This window comes from Pristiophorus japonicus, chromosome 7 (assembly GCF_044704955.1).
Source record: "Pristiophorus japonicus isolate sPriJap1 chromosome 7, sPriJap1.hap1, whole genome shotgun sequence".
NCBI lineage: Eukaryota > Metazoa > Chordata > Chondrichthyes > Pristiophoridae > Pristiophorus > Pristiophorus japonicus.
Window position 1 is genome coordinate 87,462,997 of NC_091983.1, and position 24,175 is coordinate 87,487,171.

At 43.3% G+C, this 24,175-nt stretch overlaps 1 protein-coding gene across 5 annotated transcripts in view; it reads left to right on the forward strand.

Annotated features, from left to right (window-relative positions):
- The window catches only part of otofa (otoferlin a), a 655,153-nt gene that overhangs the window by 507,649 nt on the left and 123,329 nt on the right, over positions 1-24,175 (forward strand). For all 5 annotated transcript variants that reach the window (XM_070884403.1, XM_070884404.1, XM_070884402.1 and 2 more), the window contains 9 exons: positions 270-456; positions 1,325-1,511; positions 1,698-1,921; positions 2,882-2,990; positions 9,109-9,292; positions 14,233-14,353; positions 16,114-16,214; positions 19,636-19,726; positions 20,766-20,882. In XM_070884403.1, coding sequence (XP_070740504.1) covers positions 270-456; positions 1,325-1,511; positions 1,698-1,921; positions 2,882-2,990; positions 9,109-9,292; positions 14,233-14,353; positions 16,114-16,214; positions 19,636-19,726; positions 20,766-20,882 — 1,321 coding nt within the window. The remainder of the gene's footprint in view (positions 1-269; positions 457-1,324; positions 1,512-1,697; positions 1,922-2,881; positions 2,991-9,108; positions 9,293-14,232; positions 14,354-16,113; positions 16,215-19,635; positions 19,727-20,765; positions 20,883-24,175) is intronic.

Genomic DNA, 24,175 nt, shown 5'->3' on the forward strand with positions numbered 1-24,175 from the left:
CGGAAATCCCAGAACTTTCATCGTTTCTCCAGGGTTTCCACTGATCCTCTGCTGAAGTTACAGTGCAAAATCAGGAAAAGCCTTATGGAAATTACTGGCACATTTGGAAATCGAATGTTAATCTGGAACTTTGGATTTGAAAGTGAAATATCCTACAAAAACTTTATTCATTTCATGTATTTTATGATAAAGTCAAATTACATTCTTCATAATAAGTATTAATCCAAGATATGTAGGGGTTTTATAATTTGCTTACGATTTATCAACAGGAACCTATTGCTTCCTGAAGGAGTGCCCTCAGAGAGGCAGTGGGCCCGGTATTATGTCAAGATCTACAGAGCAGAGGGGCTGCCAAAGATGAATACCAGCATAATGGCTAATATGAAGAAGGCATTCATTGGAGAAAACAAAGATTTAGTCGATCCCTATGTTCAAGTGTTATTTGCAGGACAAAAGGTACAATGATAAACAAGTACAGTCCACTCAATGTCTAGCTGTATATATTAAAAATACATAAATATAAAGTACAAATATAATTGGATCTTTAATTCTTTGCCTCGTCTATTTTCCAATGCTATGAATCATTAGTCTAACAGTTCCTTTTACATATTGGAATGAAGGCAACAAATAAGAATCAGCTTTCCAATGTTTTCAAAATGTACCTTTCAGTCATGAAAGTATTACAAGACAAGCAAATTTAAAAACAAAATGACTGCACTGCATAACACTTTATTATAAAAATGTTATTTTCCTCATAGGTTAACAGCATAATTAAATTGGCAGACAGAGGAACATTATCTGAACACATTCACTAGTAGTTTTCCATTTTCTCACCAGTGAAGAGGTGGAGAGATTTAGCGAGGGAATTCCAGAGCTTAGGACCTAGGCAGCTGAAGGCACGACTGCAAATGGTGGAACAGTTAAAATCGAGAATGTTCTAAAGGCCAGAATAGGCAGGCCGCAGAGCTCTGGGGGGGGGGTTATAGGCCTGAAGGAGATTACATAGAAAAGGAGGGATGAGGCCATGCAGTGATTTGAAAACAAGGATGAGAATTTTAAAATCGAGGCGTTACTTAACTGGGAGCCAATGTAGGTGAGGGCAGGGAAGATGGGTGCGCAGGGCTTGGTGCGAGTTACAACACGGGTGACAGAGTTTTGGGTGACAAGTTTATTGAGGGTAGAACTAGTGTCATTCTCACTGATCTTAAATGTTAATCACATTACAGTTAATTATCATTCCTTATATTCATAACACTAATGAGTTTTGCTGTTCAACCCTAATAACTCTGTCCCAATTATAACCAGTCTTTTATTTTTTTGCTAGGGAAAGACCTCTGTCCAAAAAAATACTTATGAACCAACATGGAATGAACAAATCATATTTACTGAAATGTTTCCACCTCTCTGCACGCGAATAAAAGTCCAGATCCGTGATTCAGACAAAGTGAATGAAGTTGCTATAGGAACCCATTTTGTCGACCTGAGAAAGATTGCAAATGATGGAGACAAAGGTAAACTACTGCCTTACATCTGTCCGTTTTTCCTGATTGTCCGACAGCATGATCTAAAGGCATATTTTATAGGGTCTTTTCAATCTCTTTCATTAGAATTTGTAAATTTGTTGTTCAACATATATAATTCTTTTTTTGCTAAGTCAAGAAATGGTCAACATATAATTACGTGCATCCTTTTTATAGGGTTTCTGCCAACTTTTGGTCCTTCCTGGGTGAATATGTATGGCTCCACTCGTAACTACACCTTGATGGATGAACATCAGGATTTAAATGAGGGACTTGGTGAGGGTGTTTCCTTCAGAGCCCGATTACTTATCAGTATTAGCATGGAAATCTTAGACACAACCTCAACAGAGATAATGAGTTCGACTGAAGTGCAAGTGGAGACAATACAACAGATATCGGATGTAAGTAGAATTATCTCAGGAAATTAAATGGGGATTTTTTTGTTATCCTACTTTTCTAATTCACACGGAAGAAATCAGATTTGTAAATATCACATTGCCATTGAGATCATTGCAGCCTGGAAAATATTGTCTCCAATGTAATTGTACAAATGTTTAATGTCCTTATATCAAGGTCCTCCCTCTCCTAATTAGTGGAGCTGCCACCCCATTTGAAATAAACACACTAATGCCTTCATTAAAATAGTGGAGAAGAATTGTTATGAGCATGCTAAGTATTCATGCAATAGCCCTGTCAAAACCAATTTCTACCTCCATGCCATTGGGCAGGTTAAGGTTGGTGGACAAGCATTGGTCTAGCTGTACAGAAATCTTTTCACTGTGACTAATGGTGCCATAACGATGTCCTCGGTGGTTTGCTTAGGATGTTTCACTGTAATCGTCCTAAACAGCCAGATGTTTCCCTGCCCAGCCCTAATGACTATTGTGACTGCAACTCTGCATTCTTAAATCTGAGGGCTAAAGTCTTGAATCAATAGTTTGTTACTAAACCTTACTGGCCAATATAAAGCAGCGATTTTTCAAATTGTTCGGTATGGGGACCCACTATAAATATTGATAAAATGACCCCAAGGAAAACTGCTAATTTTGCTGAAAACATTTTACAAAATAACATGCTTGTAAGTCAACATATTCAGACAAATTGAGAAACCTGATGACAACAGACTTCACAGACCCCCGGATTCATTTGCAGGTTCTCTGGGGTTCAGTGACCCCACTTTGAAAATCTACAGTGTAAGGATATTTACATTGTGCATATTAGTTCACATTTCAGAAATTATCCCTTAGTATTAGTTTTGTCAGCAAGTCATTTTTACATTTACTTGAATAATCCAACCCAAATATTTCACATGGTAGAATAATTCCTAAACAGTGTTAATATGTTTTAACTTTTAATCCCAGCTTGCTACAGGAAAAATGGAAGAATTCTTCATCTTTGGTGCCTTCTTGGAAGCAACAATGCTTGATAGGAGAATTGGAGATAAACCAGTCAATTTCGAAGTTACAATAGGTAAGTGCATAATCCTAAAGGTTTCAGTATATTGGATAACAGTAGAGTACTGTTTCTGCTTCTGTGCTCTATTGGGAACACACATCGTGAAATTGTCCATGTCCAACCCCTGATTTTTGTATTGATTAAAATGAGTGGACAAAAAATGACACATTGGGATGAGCAATTTCACAATATGCACTCCCAGCATGCACAGAGTGCAGAAGCAGAACATTTACCCTAATGTTTCATAGTGAATTTCACAGCCACCTTTTCATAAAAGATACATAATAAGGGGGAGCTGCATGTGCAACTAATCTTACGAGTGAGCAAACTCCATCATTTGTGAACCTTCAAACATTGATAATACCATAGTGATCCCAATTTTTCCGACTATCATAAAACTCATTCAGTGACATTAATGCAGTCATTTTTCTTTAGGTTAGCTGTTGGTTTGCAAAGTGAAGAAACATAGAAACATAGAAACATAGAAAATAGGTGTAGGAGTAGGCCATTCGACCCTTCTAGCCTGCACCGCCATTCAATGAGTTCATGGCTAAACATGCAACTTCCTGCTTTCTCGCCATACCCCTTGATCCCCCTAATAGTAAGGACTTCATCTAACTCCCTTTTGAATATATTTAGTGAATTGGCCTCAACAACTTTCTGTGGTAGAGAATTCCACAGGTTCACCACTCTCTGGGTGAAGAAGTTCCTCCTCATCTCGGTCCTAAATGGCTTACCCCTTATCCTTAGACTGTGTCCCCTGGTTCTGGACTTCCCCAACATTGGGAACATTCTTCCTGCATCTAACCTGTCTAACCCTGTCAGAATTTTAAACGTTTCTATGAGGTCCCCTCTCATTCTTCTGAACTCCAGTGAATACAAGCCCAGTTGATCCAGTCTTTCTTGATAGGTCAGTCCCGCCATCCCGGGAATCAGTCTGGTGAACCTTCGCTGCACTCCCTCAATAGCAAGAATGTCCTTCCTCAGGTTAGGAGACCAAAACTGTACACAATACTCCAGGTGTGGCCTCACCAAGGCCCTGTACAACTGTAGCAACAGCTCCCTGCCCCTGTACTCAAATCCCCTCGCTATGAAGACCAACATGCCATTTGCTTTCTTAACCGCCTGCTGTACCTGCATGCCAACCTTCAATGACTGATGTACCATGACACCCAGGTCTCTTTGCACCTCCCCTTTTCCTAATCTGTCACCATTCAGATAATAGTCTGTCTCTCTGTTTTTACCACCAAAGTGGATAACCTCACATTTATCCACATTATACTTCATCTGCCATGCATTTTGCCCACTCACCTAACCTATCCAAGTCGCTCTGCAGCCTCATAGCATCCTCCTCGCAGCTCACACTGCCACCCAACTTTGTGTCATCCGCAAATTTGGAGATACTACATTTAATCCCCTCGTCTAAATCATTAATGTACAGTGTAAACAGCTGGGGCCCCAGCACAGAACCTTGCGGTACCCCACTAGTCACTGCCTGCCATTCTGAAAAGTCCCCATTTACTCCTACTCTTTGCCTCCTGTCTGACAACCAGTTCTCAATCCATGTCAGCACACTACCCCCAATCCCATGTGCTTTAACTTTGCACATTAATCTCTTGTGTGAGACCTTGTCGAAAGCCTTCTGAAAGTCCAAATATACCACATCAAATGGTTCTCCCTTGTCCACTCTACTGGAAACATCCTCAAAAAATTCCAGAAGTTTTGTCAAGCATGATTTCCCTTTCACAAATCCATGCTGACTTGGACCTATCATGTCACCTCTTTCCAAATGCACTGCTATGACATCCTTAATAATTGATTCCATCATTTTACCCACTACCGATTTCAGGCTGATCGGTCTATAATTCCCTGTTATCTCTCTCCCTCCTTTTTTAAAAAGTGGGGTTACATTGGCTACCCTCCACTCCATAGGAACTGATCCAGAGTCAATGGAATGTTGGAAAATGACTGTCAATGCATCCACTATTTCCAAGGCCACCTCCTTAAGTACTCTGGGATGCAGTCCATCAGGCCCTGGGGATTTATCGGCCTTCAATCCCATCAATTTCCCCAACACAATTTCCCGACTAATAAGGATTTCCCTCAGTTCCTCCTCCTTACTAGACCCTCCGACCCTTTTATATCCGGAAGGTTGTTTGTGTTCTCCTCAGTGAATACCGAACCAAAGTACTTGTTCAATTGGTCCGCCATTTCTTTGTTCCCCGTTATGACTTCCCCTGATTCTGACTGCAGGGAACCTATGTTTGTCTTTACTAACCTTTTTCTCTTTACGTATCTATAAAAACTTTTGCAATCCGTCTTAATGTTCCCTGCAAGCTTCTTCTCGTACTCCATTTTCCCTGCCCTAATCAAACCCTTTGTCCTCCTCTGCTGAGTTCTAAATTTCTCCCAGTCCCCGGGTTCGCTGCTATTTCTGGCCAATTTGTATGCCACTTCCTTGGCTTTAATACTATCCCTGATTTCCCTTGATAGCCACGGTTGAGCCACCTTTCCTTTTTTATTTTTACGCCAGACAGGAATGTACAATTGTTGTAGTTCATCCATGCGGTCTCTAAATGTCTGCCATTGCCCATCCACAGTCAACCCCTTAAGTATCATTCGCCAATCTATCCTAGCCAATTCACGCCTCATACTTTCAAAGTTAGCCTTCTTTAAGTTCTGGACCATGGTCTCTGAATTAACTGATTCATTCTCCATCCTAATGCAGAATTCCACCATATTATGGTCACTCTTCCCCAAGGGGCCTCGCACAACGAGATTGCTAATTAAACCTCTCTCATTACACAACACCCAGTCAAAGATGGCCTCCCCCCTAGTTGGTTCCTCGACATATTGGTTTAAAAAACCATCCCTTATGCACTCCAGGAAATCCTCCTCCACCGTATTGCTTCCAGTTTGGTTAGCCCAATCTATGTGCATATTAAAGTCACCCATTATAACTGCAATCAACAACTAAACTGCAAATTAACAATTATCTCTAAATATAAGGAAATAATATATTTTTAAATGTCTTTGGAATCTATAGCCTCTCAATAGCCACATATAACTATAATATTCCAACAGAAAGAAATTTATAACCATTTTAGTATTTCTGTACATCCAATGAAATACTATTATGAAGCCAAATGTTGCAGCCAATTTGTGCTTATTCAATTCCCACAAACAATGAGATGACTGGCCAGTCAATCAGTTTGTGATGATGTCGGTTGAGGGAGGAATGTTGGCTCAGACCACCTGGAGAACTTTCTCCTCTTTTATGTTGTGCATAAATATTAGATAGTTCCACTACTTACTTAATTATTGCATTCTTGAAGTTGTAGTATGGAAGATGGCCATTTGGTCCGTCACACTTGTATCTGGTGTTCGCTGTTCAAATGGAGCTACCGAATCCCAATCCCCTTTCTCTGTATCTTTTTTAAATTCTTCCATTTTAAATAGTTATTCAATTCTCTTTTAAAGCTAAAGTTATAAGCTAAAAGGAAATGTTTTACCAATTTTTGCAAAAATTGACAATTTAGTTAGGCATTCTATAAATAGAATCTATTAACCATTGCATCGTACTGTAATAAAATATTTACATAACTCATAGATTGAACCAGAAAAATGATCAGCTGTACTTGTTTCTTAAATGTCGTACTGGTTCATCATTCCAATGATTTCAAGAAAGACATACAAAATTATTCTCTCACTTCTTAGAATAACAAAAATGTATCTTAAGGACTTGGATCTATACATGTGGCATGAAAGAATAACTAGAATAAAAAGTGACATTAGGATTATTGAAAAGAAAACAGATTTAATACTTCAGTGAAATCTTGCTATTGGAGATTATCATCTAATGAAAGTAGTATATAAAAATACAGACAGAATGTATGACTGTAACATGGAGACTGAATTGCATCTGGTGTCCTGGTCTAATTATCATCTGCCCTCTAACACCATTTGATCTAAAGCTTGAGTCCCTATACATAATGTCATGGGACATGTATCTTGCAATAAAAACTAAAATACTCATTTTTGCTATGCTTCTTTACTGAGTTTTAATCTGGCCTGAAAGACCAATACTAAGAGGCCCCTGCATCACTGTGTGTAATCATTTTAACTTGTATATTAAAAATTAGTTTAGCAAATTCCCTTTGTTAGTGCCAACTTTGGCAGTTCTTACTCATTTCTGAAGTAGAGGGAAAAACTACTTCAATCAAGTATGCGTAGCAACATCATGAACACATTCTATTTGAATGAATACTGTGTCGGTACACGTAGAGAGCAACACAATAATTTTCCTGTCGCTAGCATTAATTATAGTTAATTTTAAGATCAATGTAAAATAGGACTTCTCCCCAAAAGGTGTTGCATGTGTCAATTTGGCTGAATTAGGAGCATCTCCTCCACTGAGTCAGAAGGTTTGAGTCCTACAACAGGCTTAATCAATGCTATACAAAGAAAGTACTGCATTAATGTCCAGGAAATGATGAAATACAACCGCAGATCAATAATGAGAAAATAATCAGCAGCATTTATTTTTCCATTAAGTATATATTTAATAAATTACATTCAAAAAGGGCCCATACGGCAAAACTTCACATTGGAGTGGTGAAAGTCCAGTTTGTATAAACAATTTTATTACCCCATTTAATGTTGTTGCACATCCACATTATTATTTATGGTCTTAAGGTTTCCCTTAGGTAATCATCCAGGGCAAGGAAACTTAATCACTGTGCTTTGCCGTGTTGTCGCCGCCCAAATTCATGCCCATCTTTCCTGCAATTCCATGTTTGAATCTCTCCAATCCGGTTTCCACGCCTGCTACACTACCGAAACGGCTCTCATCAATGTCACAAATGACATCCTATATGACTGTGACAAACGCAAACTACCCCTCCTCGTCCTTCTTGACTTATTTGCAGCCTTTGACACGGTTGACCACTCTATCCTTCTCCAACGTCTCTCCACCATCGTCCAGCTGGGTGGGACTGCACTCACTTGGTTTCATTCTTAACTATCTAATCATAGCCAGATAATCATCTGCAATGGCTTTTCTTCCCACTCCCGCATTGTTACCTCTGGTGTCTCCCAAGGATCTGTCCTTGACCCCCTCCTATTTCTCATCTACCTGTTGCCCCTTGGAGACATCATCCAAAAACACAGTGTCAGTTTCCACATGTACACTGATGACACCCAGCTCTACCTCAATACCACTTCTCTCGACCCCTCCATTGTCAGACTGCTTGTCCTATATCCAGTTCACAAAAAACATCTCTTTCTCCAATTTTCTCCAATTAAATATTGGGAAGACTGAAGCCATTTGTCTTTGGTCCCCGCCACAACTTCCATTCCCTAGCCACCAACTCCATCCCTCTCCTAGCATCTGTCTGAGGCTGAACCAGACTGTTCGCAACCTAGGGATCATATTTGACCCTGAAATGAGCTTCCGGCCACATATCTGCGGCATAACTAAAACCGCCTATTTCCACCTCCATAACATTGCCCGTCTCCACCCCTGCCTCAGCTCGTCTGCTGCTGAAACCATCATCCATGCTTTTGATACCTCTAGACTTGACTACTCCAATGGAATCCTGGCTGGCCTCCCACATTCTACCCTTGAGGCCATCCAAAACTCAGCTGCCCGTGTCCCTAACTCGCACCAAGTCCCGTTCACCCATCACTCCTGTGCTTGCTGACCTACATTGGCTCCCGGTTAAGCAACGCCTCGATTTCAAAATTCTCATGCTTGTTTACAAATCCCTGCATGGCCTTGTCCCTCCCTATTTCTGTAATCTCCTTCAGTCCCACCACCCCCTGAAATATCGGCGCTCCTCTAATTCTGCCCTCTTGAGAATCCCTGATTATAATAGCTCAGCCATTGGTGGCCGTGCCTTCTGTTGCTTAGGCCCTAAGCTCTGGAATTCCCTGCCTAAACCTCTCCGCCTCTCTATTCTTTCCTCGATTAAAATGCTCCTTTGACCGAGCTTTTGGTCACCTGCCCTAATTTCTCCTTATGTGGCTCCGTGTCAAATTTTTTGTCTCATAATACTCCTGTGAAGCGCCTTGGCACGTTTCACTACGTTAAAGGCGCTATATAAATACAAGTTGTTCTTCTTCTTCTTTCCAGGTAACTATGGGAACCAAATTGATGGAATAAGCAAGCCAGCCATTCACAGGAAACGAGGCGGAGGGGACGGTGCTGAGGAGGAGTCAGAGCTACTCCAGAACTCAAGTGAAGATGAAGTAGATGATGATGGAGATCTTGTGCCTGTCTCCTGCACTCCACCAATGAAACCCGTTATAACTGACAGGTCTGTGCACCAAACATAAGCAAGGGTATCACTGCATTATTCACTCAACTGCTCATTCACAGAGAGAATTACACAGTGCAACATACAGCTACCAGTTCTGAGTTCCACTCCTGCTTTCCTCACCATGCATTGCTCTCTGCTCAGGGACAATAAAGCTCTATGCATGCACACCTGAGCAGAGCTTTCTCATTGGCTTCTGAATGACAGGTAAATCTTAATGTAAGAAAAGAGCCAACAGCAGTGTCAGCTCTCTGTTAATTTGACTTCATATTACAGTTATATTGTAGTGAATGTGAAATACAACCAGTACAAGATTACTCCCTTTTGGAACTGGTGTTCCAGTTTTTGCCATAATGAAGGCCACAGTCATATCACAGAGTTACGCCTTCTTTTTATTCATCGTCGTCATCATAGGCAGTCCCTCAAAATTGAGGAAGACTTGCTTCCACTCTAAAAGTGAGTTCTCAGGTGGCTTTACAGTCCAATGCGGGAATTACAGTCTCTGTCACAGGTGGGGCAGAAAGTGCTTGAAGAAAAGGGTGGGGGGTGGGGGGGGGGGGGGGGGAATGGGGAGCCTGGTTTGCCGCGCGCTCCTTCTGCTGTCTGCAATTGATTTTTGCATGCTCTCGGCGACGAGACTCGAAGCGTTCAACGCTTTCCCGGATGCTCTTCCTCCATTTTGGACGGTCTTGGGGCAGGTGTTCCCAGGTGCCGGTGTGGATGTTGCACTTTATCAAGGAGGCTTTGAGAGTGTCCTTGAAGCGTCTCTTCTGCCCACCTCAACCTGGGGCTCACTTGCCGTGTAGGAGTTCCAAGTAGAGCACTTGTTTAGGGAGTCTTGTGTTGGGCATGCGGACAATGTGGCTCTCCCAGCAGAGCTGGTCGAGCGTGGTCTGTGCTTCGATGCTGGGGATCCCTGCTGTCGGCCACTGAGAAAGTCATCGCAAGAATCCTCCTCAATCTTCTTCTCCCTGTGGCTGAAGAGCTCCTCCCAGAGTTGCAATGCGGATTTGTCCACTAAGGGGTACATCGGACATGATCTTCACTGCGCAACAATTACGGGAAATGCAGGGAACAGCACCAACCCTTGTACATGGCCTTCTTTGACCTCACAAAGGTCTTTGAAACTGTCAGCAGTAATGGACTATGGAGCGTCTTCCTCTGTTTCGGCTGCCCCCCAAAAGCTTGTCACCATCCACCACCTGTTCCACGATGACATACAAGCCGTGATCCTGACCAATGGCTCCACCACAGACCCAATCCACATCAGGACCGAGTTCAAGCAGGGCTGCATCATCGCACCAACCCTTTTCTCGATCTTCCTTGTTGCAATGCTCCATCTCACTCTCAACAAGCTCCCCGTTGGAGTGGAACTAAACTATAGAACCAATGGGAACCTGTTCAACCTTCGCCACCTCCAGGCTAGATCCAAGGTTGTCCCATCCTCTGTCGTCAAGCCATAGTATACGGACGATGCTTGCCGGACTCCAAGCCATCTTCAACACCTTCACCGAGATGTAGGAAAACATGGGCCTTACGCTAAACATCCGTAAGACAAAGGTCCTCCACCAACCTGACCCCGCCACACAGCACTGTCCTCCAGTCATCAAAATCCACGGCACGGCTTTGGATCATTTTCCATACCTTGGGAGCCTACTATCAACAAGGGCAGACATCAATGACGAGGTCCAACACCACCTCCAGTGTGCCAGCACAGCCTTCGGTCACCTGAGGAAGAGAATGTTTGATGACCAGGACCTCAAATCTGGCACCAAGCTTATGGTCTATAGGGCAGTAGTGATACCCGCCCTCCTATATGGCTCAGAATCGTTGGCCATATACAACAGACATCTGAAAGCACTGGAGAAGTACTACCAACGCTGCCTCCGCAAGATCCTGCAAATCCACTGGGAGGATAGACGCAGCAACATCCTTTTATTGATGTGCATCTGAAACTATTTCATATTAATGCAAAACTGATAATGTAACTGGCCTATTAAATAACTGGCCCAAACATACAACCAAAGAGGATTTATTTTTCCCCAACCTACGACCTCTACCATCATAAAGGACAAGGCCAGCTGGTACATGGGAAAACCAACACCTGCAAGTCCCCCTCTAAGTCACACACCATCCTGACTTGGAAATATATCGCTGTTCCTTCATTGTCGCTGGGTCAAAATCCTGGAACTTAATCCCTAACCTTCACATTATAAACTGCAGGCGTTCAAGAAGGCAGCTCACCACCACCTTCTCAAGGGCAATTAGGAAAGGGCAATAAATGTTGGTTTGCCAGTGGCACCCACATCTCGGGAATGAATTTAAAAAACACATTAATCATCATATGGCCCTGAATTTCCTCTGGGTTTTCAGTGTAAAAACAACATAATCTGAGTGGATGTAGGCAGAAATTGAGGGAGGATCCGGTTATACCAGGTCCCCATCCTATTTTCCATTCCACAAAACTTCTACTCCTAGTGGGTGGATGCACAATATGCAGGTCCACATATGAGTGGAGTTATTACAATCCCTGCAAATTAGGTAAATGTATTTCCCTGCATTTGCACCATAGCAACGCTGGAAAGAGGGATGGGCCAAGTGGTGCTGATGCGTAGCAACGTCCCTCCCCTTCAGTTAAAGGGGAGGGCCGCTATGAGCTCTGCAGCTACTTTAGTGGCGCACACTGGGCCACCAGGGAGGGCTTCAGCCGAGCCAGCGGTCCGGCACCCAAGATGGGGTGCTGGGATGCCTGTTGGTGGCCTGGTTGAACTAGTGGCAGCCATTGTCGGGCCGACTTCAGAGTCGGCCGACAATTAAAATAAAACTGCGGCTGCGGCGGAGCACCCTCCCCTTTAAGGGCGGGCGCGTCGCCCAGCCACTGACAACTTCCCGCCGGGAAAAGCTGTCGGGGACACAGACCAGTGGTCACTCCGCTCCCATGGGGCAATTTCCCTTGCGGGGCGGAAAGGGGTCACCACCAGGCGATAAGGATGTGCCAGCTGGGGCGGAAACCCGTTTTCACCACCCCCAGTCAGGGGGAAATTCCTGATGGGTTGGCCCATCCACCTGCCCCCGGTCTTAGAGGCAGTAATGGACTTTAAGGAGGGGGGCAATTTAGGCCCCTTTGTCTTCTTGGACAGATTTGTGTGCACCTTTGGAAGTGGCTTAGTGAGTTGCAGTGAATGGTGAAATATAACATACCACCTGCAGTGATGATGAGTGTAAAAAGGAGTGGCTTGGGCATTGTAGGGATGCTTTAAGGTTCTGATGTGCGGTGGTACCAACCTGGCGCATCATGTGGCAGTCAGGATATACAGCATCAAGTGAAGTAAATGTGGCCATGGTGAAGCCATCTCTGGCCTCCCGGGCAGCAATGTGGTCATGCGCTGATGCTCTGTGTCCTGTGCAGCATCAGGTGATTGTGGAGGAGGTTGGTGTTGTTGGTGATGTTGGTGTTGGGGCTGATAGTGGTGGGAGTCTGAGGACCAACATGAGATTTTTCCAATGGCACCGATGCTGCTGGAATAGATGGCAGGTGAGTTTGAGATGATAGAAGCGATCTGTCAATGGTGAGAGAGATTGGTCCAAGGAGATGACACTGGATAGAGAGTTTAATCCAAACACTTCCAGCCTTCCTAAAGCTGAAAAGTGTATTCCAAATCCTGAAGGGTTGAGCTTCTAACATTGGAAATTGAACAACTATACCACTTCTACAGCTGTCACCTATTCAAAAAAAATGGAGAGTCACTGAAAACCCAACCGACTTACCTGATATGATCCAAGAGCGATGCGAAAAGGCATCAAAAAGTTGTAAAAATAGTTAGTAGCTGATAAAATGCTGCTTAAATATCTTTAAATAGCTTCTTAAATATTTCAATTGCTAGACCCACCGCTTAGTGCCCAGTCTGCAAAACGCAGGCAGAGCCGACACTTGGGAAACTCACACGGAAGCGGGTTCAGAGTGGGACCCACCTCCAAACTCGTCCTCTGAGCACCGGAAAATCCCGGCCTAAGTTTACTCACACACTTCATGTTGTTGCTTCAGAAAGGATACCTCAGAATGATTGGAAGTTGGCCGAAATATGAATGACAAAATGGCTACCATGAATATCTCTTGGAATCCTTCCATGTACAGAGTCATTACCTGAAGACATACTCGGGAGAAAATTAACAAAATCTAGAATGCCTTAAATTATTTTTAGGCTTTAAATTGGGTCTATCTTGAATAATTCTGAGCAATTGACTTATTTTATCTCATTATCTCCCCAGAAAACTCTGACTCAAGTGCCCCATGCCCTGCATAAACAGTTTAAGACTAATAATTAAAAGACATTGCACCAGTGCTTGTGTACGTTTGTGTTTGCTTCATGAGTGTGAAAGGAAAGCTGTTGCTGGCAAGTTCATATTAATGAAATGAAGTCAGCAATGTGCCACTACTGCTACATTATTTTATGTTATGTTTATGCTAACATTTGAAAAAGACAGATCAGAAATGATTGAGAGTTTTAAATTGTAGCATATTAAGCTATGTCGTGTACAATAATTGGTGATTCCCATAAAAAATAGATTTCATGTATGTCAGTCCATGAAAGAATACTCAGGCATGTGGAGTGATGGTCTCATGGCACCTGTCAGAGAGCAGCATATGGAAGGTACAATATATAGTGGGAGTGTTATTTTTACATGTGCATCGTCAGTTATTTTTAGTGTGAAATAAAATTGTTGGGGCTGTGAAATTAAAACTGCTGTATGCACATTAAATAAATATTTAGTATTTTTGAAGCAGTGAAGAATGGTATTAGTTTTGTGTAACTGAAGATATTTTTCAGCAATGCTGTAATACTATGAATAGTGAATAGGCTTTAGAGGAAAGCAATATCCATTATAGAAAAGGCTTATTGGCCTAGCTTATACATTAACTTCCTCTCATTTCTTTTCAGAAACTACTTCCATTTGCCATACTTTGAAAAGAAGCCTTGCACATATATCAAAAGCTGGTGGCAGGACCAGCGAAGGCGACTCTACAATGCAAACATCATGGACAAGATTGCCGATAAACTGGTTAGTATTTCAATATGATTTCAGATTTCAGGGTCCAGATCTAAAAAAGAGTTTTGAAAGGTATCTGCTAAATGAGTACTCCGTCAATTAGGCATAGATTCTTACCTATTTCAGAACTGCTGTGCATTGTTCTGTTCATCAACATATCTGTACAGGATAAAATGACTCAAAACATTGAGGGCAAAGACTGGATCATGAAGGTGAAGCATGTGGCAAGGCACTTAAACAGTGGATATGATTAGCAACACGTTGACATGATCCCCTCACTTGATAGCATCTAAAACTTACAAGTTTTTATCTCAAAGTTTTCATTTAAACTTTTATTTGAGAATAAAATGAGTGGTCGATATAGCCAGTGATATAACCATGTGTGTGATTCCTTAACTGTTTTACAATTATATTCAAAAACTCTTCTGCAGCATGAAAGCACTAAGATGACCAACAAGCAGTAGTTATCTGGAACAGGCTGATTATGCCTGCAAGTCCTGAAAAAGACAATTATAGTCTTGGGAAGCAATTTACTGTGAGGATTTGTGGTACCACAAGGGAGCTTGGGGCTTTGACATGTTGATGCTCCATTGCACAATGCGTGTACCGTGTACGTCAGTACTGCAATTTGCACTCATGATTCCTTAGATGCCCAGTTGTTAATTTCAGCTTCTCCAGGTGATGAGTCATCCCAGACTGCTCTCATACTCCCCCTACTGGCCAAATGGGAAACAGCATTAACGGAATCCTGGTCTGAGATACATAATACAAGGCATTTAACTAAGATGATGAGGAAAATAAATAAAATAGTGAAATATCAAAAAGATCTTTTTTAAAGAAATAAACTCCCAGTGTATGGACTATGTTACTAATATTAAATTATTACTGAAATTGTAAATTAGTTGCAAATATTAATTGAATTATTTGACATAAACCTTTAACCAGGGTTAATTTGTCACCTCCTTGTAAACTAGTGTTAAGTAGCTATAGATTGCAGCACACTTCATCTACTGAAAGGCAAATCAAATCTGATTAATTGAATCTGAAAGGTTTGCACTTAAATGATTGGTTATATCAAAAAAGTGTTGCGTTTAGCTTGTATATCAAAAAGGTCCTATTTTAAACTGCTTAGTGACGTCTGCCCACAACGGGCCCAAAGTCAGGTGCATGCCCACCCGAAGCCAACGTTGGGAGGCCCAAACCATTTAAATGTTTCCAGCGAGCTGAGGACACCAATTGGGTTCCCCGCTGCAGCTCAAGGTGGGAAGATGCAAAATCAGCCACCCCCCACGCCGAACTGGCTAGCAGGTCGGGCCTGTGGAGGGAGGGGCAGTGGGAGGGTGGGCCAATCCCAAGCGGATGGAGCATTGGTCGGCACAGCCATATACATACTACCACATGGGTCATACATGTGCTTGTACACTCCATGTGGTGTTCTGAGTGCCGCGGGAAGATGGAACACCGCTGTATGTATCCAGTATAATGTGGCCGGTACATGTACCTATCGAACAGGGTGTCAGCTACTCACCCAAGGTGAAGCAGTTTGCACACAGTGGATAACCTATTCCTCCTTCACCGTCATTGGATTTATTTTTTGCATTCTTAAAAATCCAATCTGATTTTTGTTATTAAGAGTCCCCTGTTGATATATTTCGGAGTTGGTCAGCAGTATAGAAGTTATATTCTGTTGCAGATGACAACAGACTGCTTATCTCCTTCTCTGTTGTCACTGTAGCAATAACTACTTAATATCCTCTAATTCTTGTCAATAGGAGGAAGGCCTGAATGATGTTCAGGAGATTTTGAAGACGGAAAAGCCCCACCCAGAGCGTCGGCTCCGAGGTGTTTTGGAGGAGTTGAGTAGTGGATGCAAGTGAGTACAAATAGCGATTAGTCCTTTATCACCTGGCTCGAAAACAATTGTTATGTCACTTTAGACAATTGGATTCAATTTACCAATCCTGATTTATTCATTAATTAATCAACAAAAAAGAAAGTGATTTCCTGATAAAATATTGCAGGATGGCTCATGTTAAAAACTTTTCAGCCACCACCTTAAAAAAGCAACTCATCATAATCTCTCTAGTCTTCTCCTTTTTATATTGTTCCTTTTCATCTCGTGGTTTTAATTCTGATTTCTTTCAACAGTGTCATTATTCAGCCCAGCTATGTCTTGTACTGAGGACTCTCTATTCCTCAGTTAACCTGCTCCCATGTGACTTCCTCAGTGTTAGTCTGGCTCAGTTGGTAGCATTCTCACTTCTGGGACAAAAGATGTAGGTTTAACTCTTCTCCTTCTTAGGCAGTCCCTCGGAGGCAAGGATGACTTGCTTCCACACTAACAATGAGTTCTCAGGTGACTGATGAGTCCAATGTGGGACGTACAGTCTCTGTCACAGGTGGGGCAGACGGTGGTTGGAGGGACGGGTATGTGGGGTGCTTGCGTTGTCGTGCGCTCCTTTCGCTGTTTACGCCTGGCTTCAGCTTGCTCTCGGCGAAGAGACTCGAGGTGTTCAGCCCCTGCCCGGATGCTTTTCCTCCACTTTGTGCGTTCTTGGGTCAGGGATTCCCAAGTATCGGTGGGGATGTTGCACTTTTTTAAGGAGGCTTTGAGAGTGTCCTTGAAGTGTTTCCTCTGCCCACCTGGGGTTCGCTTGCTGTGTCGAGGCTGTGAGTAGAGCACTTGTTTTGGGAGTCTAGTATCGTACATGTGGATGACGTGGCCTGCCCAACGTAGTTGATCGATCGTGGTCAGTGCTTCGATGCTGGGGATGTTGGCCTGATCGAGAACGCTGACATTGGTGTGCCTATCCTGCCAATGGATTTGCAGGATCTTGCAGAGGCAGCGTTGGTGGTACTTCTCCAGTGCTTTGAGGTGCCTGCTCGTCTTGGGTAATCTTTGCCACTGGACCAAGACCTAGCTCTGTCAAGCCCGTGTAGTGGCTGGTGTGCAACAGTCACCACACGTTAAAAAAATCCACACACAGGCATCTTCCACCCTTCAAGATGTAGTTCGGGATCTGGAATATTAGGTCCTTCATTGAAACATCTGTGAATTCATCCTGTTTTGGCGAGGAAGCAAGTCATCCTCGATACGAGGGATTGCCTATGATGATGATGGTACATAGTCCACGTCTCTGAGGCATATAGGAGGACGGGTATCACGACTGCACTGTAGACCATGAGCTTGGTGCTGGGTTTGAAGTCCTGATCTTCGAACACTCTCTTCTTCAGGCGACCGAAGGTTGCACTGGCACACTGAAGGTGATGTTGGACTTCAGCATCGACGTCTGCCCTTGTTGACAGTAGGCTTCCAAGGTATGGAAAATGGTCCACGTTGGCCAAGGCCTCGTTGTGGATTTTGATAATCGGGGAGCAGCACTGCGTGCCGGGGACAGTTTGATAGAAGACCTTTGTCTTACGGATGTTTAGTGTAAGGCCCATGCTCTCATACGCTTCGGTGAAGGTGTTGACAATGGCTTGGAGTTCGGCCTCCAAGTGTGCACAAACGCGGGCATCATCTGCGTACTGTAATTCAATGACAGAGGACAGAGGATTGGATCTGGCATGGAGGCGGCGGAGATTGATCAGTTTCCCGTTCAACCTCCGCCGGCTCCAGGCCAGATCCAAGGTTTCCCATTCGTTCTGTAGATTAGCTCCACTCCAGTGGAGAGCTTACTGAGGGTGAGACGGAGCATTGCAGCAAGGAAGATCGAGAAGAGTGTTGGTGCAATGGCACTGCCTTGCTTGACCCTGGTCCTAATGTGAATTGGGTCTATGGTGGATCCATTGGTCAGGACCACTTGCATGTCGTCGTGAAGCAGGCGAAGGATGGTGACAGACTTTTAGGGGCAGCCGAATTTAAGGAGGACGCTCCATAATCCCTCACAGTTGACAGTGTCGAAGGTTTTTGTGAGGTCAAAGAAGGCCATGTACAGGGGTTGGTGCTGTTCCCTGCATTTCTCTCGGATTTGCCACGCGGTGAAGTTTCATATCCATTGTGCCCCTTAGTGGACAGAATCCACATTGCGACTCTGGAAGGAGCTCTTCAGCCACAAGGAGAAAGCGATTGAGGAGGATTCTTGCGATGACTTTCCCTGTGGCGGACAACAGGGAAATTCCTCTGTAGTTACCGTAATCGGACTTGTCACCTTTCTTGAAGATGGTAACGATTATAGCGTCTCTAAGATCCCCTGGCCTGCTCTCCTCCTTTCAGATGAGAAAAACTCTAATTCAGTGCTAAGGGACTGCTGCATTGCCCCAGGCTCTGGCACTGTTAAACTGAGGTCAGGTCTTCCTACTCCAGGTGAATATTACAGATCCCATGGCACTGTTTTTAGGGGAGCAAGCAGTTCTCCTCGTATCCTGGCCAACATTCCTTTCTCAACCAATACCACTGGGAACAGGTTAACTAGTCGTCCATCTCATTGCTTTTTGTGGGATCGTGTCATTCACAAAATGTTGCCTCATTTCATCATCATCATAGGCAGTCCCTCGAATCGAGGATGACTTGCTTCCACATCAAGAAGTTCACAGGTGTTTCAATGAAGGACCTAAAATTCTAGGTCCGAACTAAATCCTGAAGGGTGGAAGATGCCTGTGCGTGGATTTTTTAACATGTGGTGGCAGTTGCACACCAGCCACCACATGGGCTTGACAGAGCTAGGTCTTGGTCCAGTGACAAGGATTAACCAAGACGACTGGAGACCAGCTCTGCTGCACAGACCTAGTGCGTGTACATATCGCAGTGTGGGCTGGTCCATGTTGCCCCTGGGCCCTCACCTTTCCTGGGCCCCGATCACATCCCTCTACAATCTCTCGCTGCTCCTTCGCCCCGATGTCACCGCCCCTGCTGTATCTGCCCACGCTCCAATCACCGACCACCATCTGAGCAGGCCGAGGAGCGGAAGAAGCGGCGTGGAGGTCTGACCCCGCAGGCTGAGCGGCCCCCGGCCTGCGAGCACCATAGGAGCAGGCCCGGGAGCGAAAGGAGCAGCGTGGAGGCACACCACTCCAAGGAGCAGCACGTGCTGGAGCAGGAGAGCAATTACGGACATGAAACAGCCATTGCACTCCACAGTAATTAATTTTCTGATAAATGCATTGAGACATTCCCGAGACCCAATAAGGTGTTTTATAAATTAAAGTATTTATATTTTTTGAGACTGATGGTGGCCGTGAATTCAATAAAATCACGTAAGGCCATGGAGTTGTTGTTCCATTATTCATCCAAACTACTTTTAAACGAAATCCATGTGTATCTGACCATTTATCTCTTTATATTTTCCCTATAGCCGTTTTGTGTCGTTAGCAAATAAGGACCAAAATGCAGCAGGAAGGACTAAGCTGGATAGGGAGCGGCTTAAGTCCTGCATAAGAGAAATGGTATGTTAAATGTGCCTAATACATTACAAATCAGTTATATCAAGGAACTGTAATGAGAAACCAAGAGCTCAGGTCTCCTTTCAAAAACTGCACGAGATCCTCACAATGGTATTACAGTTTGTGTAAGATGCAATATCTTGTTAAATTATTCCAAAGGAGTGGCAGAGTCTAATTAAATCATTCTATTCAGAAAGGGCTAAAAACTCAGAAGGCTTGAAATTTCCTAATTTGTAGTTTTGGGAAGCAAGGCAAAGATTTAGTCAAAATGTCTCAAACCCAAAACATTAGCCGATCTTTTCATGCTTCTGATGCTAATGGATTTGTTGTGTATTTCCAGCATTTTCTATTTTTAATATTAGATTTACACCATTTGTAGTTATTTTTTTCTTTTTATCCCTATTCTAGCCTAAAATCAGCCCGTTACCTGTAGCTGGGGTGACTGATGTCATGCGATGTGACAAATCCTACAAATTTCTGTGATTTGCTGCCCAAATACACCAATTTTGCACAGGCAGTCCCAGTGTCAGTGAGAACAATAGTTTCTGAGTGGATCATTTGCAGCAAAAATCATGTCATTACCTGCGGTTAATGAATTTATCATTTCTGCCTTTTCTTCATAGTATTAACTAACTGCCATGTCCAGCCCCATGCTTCAATTTAAAATCATTTTACAAACATGCCCTCCCATTCTTATCAAATGTCACAGTATAGCAGAGTGTTGAGTGGCTGCACCACTTACATTTGTCGCCTGTGAAGTGATATTTGCCACCAGTTATATTTTTCTCATCATTCAGTGTAGAGGGGCTTACTTTAATTATACTGTGGTTGTTTTGTCAAATAACTATTACTGCTGTTCATAAATGATTTTTGTCAGTGACTGAAACTCCAGAACTACCTCATGAAATGTGTAGCATTGCAACCAGAGATAGGAAAAAGTGTAAGAAAGAATTTGAGAAATGTTAATTTGAAATTATTAATCCCCTTTTTGGAGACAAAATAAAACTTACAGAGGGTCCATTGTAATCTTAAACTCTTGCAGGAGAACATGGCACAGCAAGCAAAGACAATAAGAACCCAGGTGAAGAAGAACACACTGAAGGACAAACTGAAACAGGTTCACACCTTTCTGCATAAACTCCGCTTCATGGCAGATGAGGTAAGAGGTTTGCCCACACAGAAAGTAAAATCCATTTTTCTTTGCATAGCACACGGAGCAATATAGTAGAATTTTATTTGGAGAAATTAATTCCTAGTGGCTTTGTTAAGGATTAAGAATAACTTTTATGCTATTTTTCTCCTTCCACTCCCTTTTCCCCACCCTCCCCTTGCCCCTCGCTTCCTGTCATCCCACCCCCTCCCCATCACTTCTCTCCTATTCTCGAGGCATTGATTTATTTCTGAGGTACAGTTCTATGAGCATCAGTCCCAGCACCTCACACAAATGGTCAATATTTATGTATGTTGATAGACAAATTAATTGTGGGAGGTCATCACAGTTAAGCATAACCATGTCCTCATCTGACACTCATACCAAGTATTTCTAGCAGGAATCACCAGATATCTTTAGTTTTATGTTAAAATAGACAATTGCCTTACCAGTTGAAATTTGTATTTTAGATATGAATTCGATATTAATTCGAAGATAAGATATTAGTATTAAAGACTGATATTGTGATGATGGGCATCCCATATTATCAGGCATGGAGTCTCATTTATCAAACTGCATCCAGCATATAGTGTGCTGTGTGCCTGAACATAAAATGGCCTTAATTTCTCACATTTAATCTTATGGCTATTTCAAACACCTAAATCTGTTTCTACCTACTTTGCCCAATCCCTTCAAGACTTAAACACCTGTATCAAATTTCCCACAATCTTCTCCATTCCAACAGAAACAGCCCCAATTTTTCAAGTTTTTCTTCATGTTTGTATTTCCTCACACAATGTAGCATCTTAGTGAATCTGTGCTGCACCCACTCTATTATTGCAACATTCTACCTCTAGTGTGGCATCCAAAACGGCACGTGGTATTCCAACTGTGGACTTAGTAATGTTTCATATAGATTCACCCTCACATCTCGACTTTTATATTCTATTACCTGTTGCCCTAAACCCCAGTATTTCATTAGCTTTACTATGGCCTTATCCACTGAAGATACTGCTTTAAAAGTCCTGTCAACCTGAATCCCCAAATCCCTCTGTTCTTTCACATCAGATGTCCCTCTTTGAAAGTTACTTTTCCTTTACCAAAATGCACCACCTCACCGACATTAAATTCCATCTGCTATTTTCTTTCCCATCAATCTTATCAATATGCCCTTGCAACTCCCTTTAGTCCTCAGAATTATGGGCTCAATTTTCCCCAGTGATCTGTGCCGTTTTATTGGCACGCGCCAATTTTTTTGGCCTAAATTAAAATCTCCAAGTTTCCCCAAAGTTTCTGCGCCAGGGTAACTCAGTTAGTTATGATTTTTTTAGGTTCGTTTTTTTTTGCGTCGTGGGGGCATAACCTGATGTCTGCTCCAGTTTTTCACATTTATGCAAGTTACCTTTTTACTTACAACTTATGTTTTTCCTCGGACGGCGTTTGTGACCACTCCCAAAAAACCTCTCGGCACTTAAGAAAAACCAGCGCACATTAAAAAATCGGCACAGAAATACGCCGTTGTTTTTCGGTGAAGTTTTGGCGGGAGTCAAGAACACATTAAATATGCATCATGAAGCTTACTTTTTTCAAACTTAAAATGCAGAAAATGGAAGTTTAATGCAATTCTTTAATTTGGGATTTTTTTCAAAGTGCCGCATCACGTCAGCCGGCAGAATCGATCCCTCACCCAGACACAAGGGGCTTGGCTTCAAAAGAAGCCCGGCGAGGGTAGAGTTGTGTGGAAGACGTACTGAAGGGATGAGAACCCTTACACTATGCAGCAGCATCAAAAGAATCCCGGGGGGGTGGGGGGTGGTGTTTGCCAAACCCCTGTGTCCGGGCGAGGGAGCAATTCTGCCGGCTGACCCTCTAGCCCAGTGAGGAGACATTTGGTCGGTCGGTGATGGGACGGTACTTTGAAAAAAATCTAAAATTAAAGAATTGCATTAGACTTGGTTGCCCCAAATGTCCTCATTTGAATGCCTAGTTTCCCATTCTAAGCAAGCCTATTGCGCATGCGCAGACCTGGGTGTGGTCCATACTAGGGCGTTGACCTTGGGGAGAGAGAGAACAAAGAAGTGTGGGCTTCATCCATCACCGCCCCCTCTCCCTCCCCCTCACCCCCATGCTCTTGGTCTGGAAGGTGGAGTTGGAAGATGTTCTCCTCTTCAGGCTTGTCCGGGTCTGAATCTTCTGCATCGGCTTCAGCCTCGTCAGGGTTGGCCTCAAGTTCTGTAGAATATAACAGAACAGACCACTGGTTAGCAGCAGAGGAGGGTGCAGGGTGACATGAGTAGGCTCACACAGTGCAGGCAACAGGCTCATTTGAAGGACCACAATGAATGATAACACATTGCATCAACCGAAGCATAGCTAGCCCGCACAGTACTTAACATTTAGCAAAGCCAGACTGTGGAATTTGAAGGACTTACCCTCTCCCTCGAGTGTGGGCCCAGCTTGTGCAGTGGTGGTTGCTTTTCTCCAGGCTGGGCCCATCAAAGCAGCGACCCTCTCTTCCAAGGCTGTCATTGGGTGCAGATTTGCCCAGCCTACTCTTGTTCGAGTTCCTTCCTTTTTGCTGTGTGCCACCTTCCTCTGCAAAGATGAAAATGTAATAAGGTCTACCCACCACCAGGGGGCACTACTGTCGGAGGTCCTAGGGTCATAGGTAAACTCGTGCTGGGTCTGGTGTATAACCTGAACTTCACCTTTGTACCTTCACTTCTGGAAGTCATTAAAGACTGACCAGGTTACACCTATTCACTGGCTCACAGTACGGAGTTCATTGTATCATTTCATACACTACAGAAAATATTACTTTTTAGAGAGGGTGTCTTTCTGCTGGGTGGAACATATACAGATGGTCACATTTACAATTCCATTGAATAAATGAAAATATTAATTACACTAACCACTTGACCAAGGTCCTGCCACTTCTTTTTGCACTGGCTTCCTGACCTCAGGCTGGGCACCATTGCAAGTTGGTTCCAGCGTTTCTTCTTTTCTTTTGGTGAAACATTTATGTGACCTCCGCTGGTGTCCAGCTCATGCCATCTGGCCTCAATTACAATAATTAGTGCCTCCACTTCATCCTGTAAAAAATTCTTGGTCCTTGTGCTGCGTTGCATCTTGTATTGCAGCTCCGATTTTTCCACTGAGAATTAAAGTTCTCACACACAACTGGCTCTTTAAAAATGGCCGAATGCAGACTGGGAGCTGTACTGGGCATGTGCGCCCATAGCAATCACGTCAAAAACGTCCTTTTTTTTTCGCACATGCGCAGAAGTGGGGAAGAGGGGCAT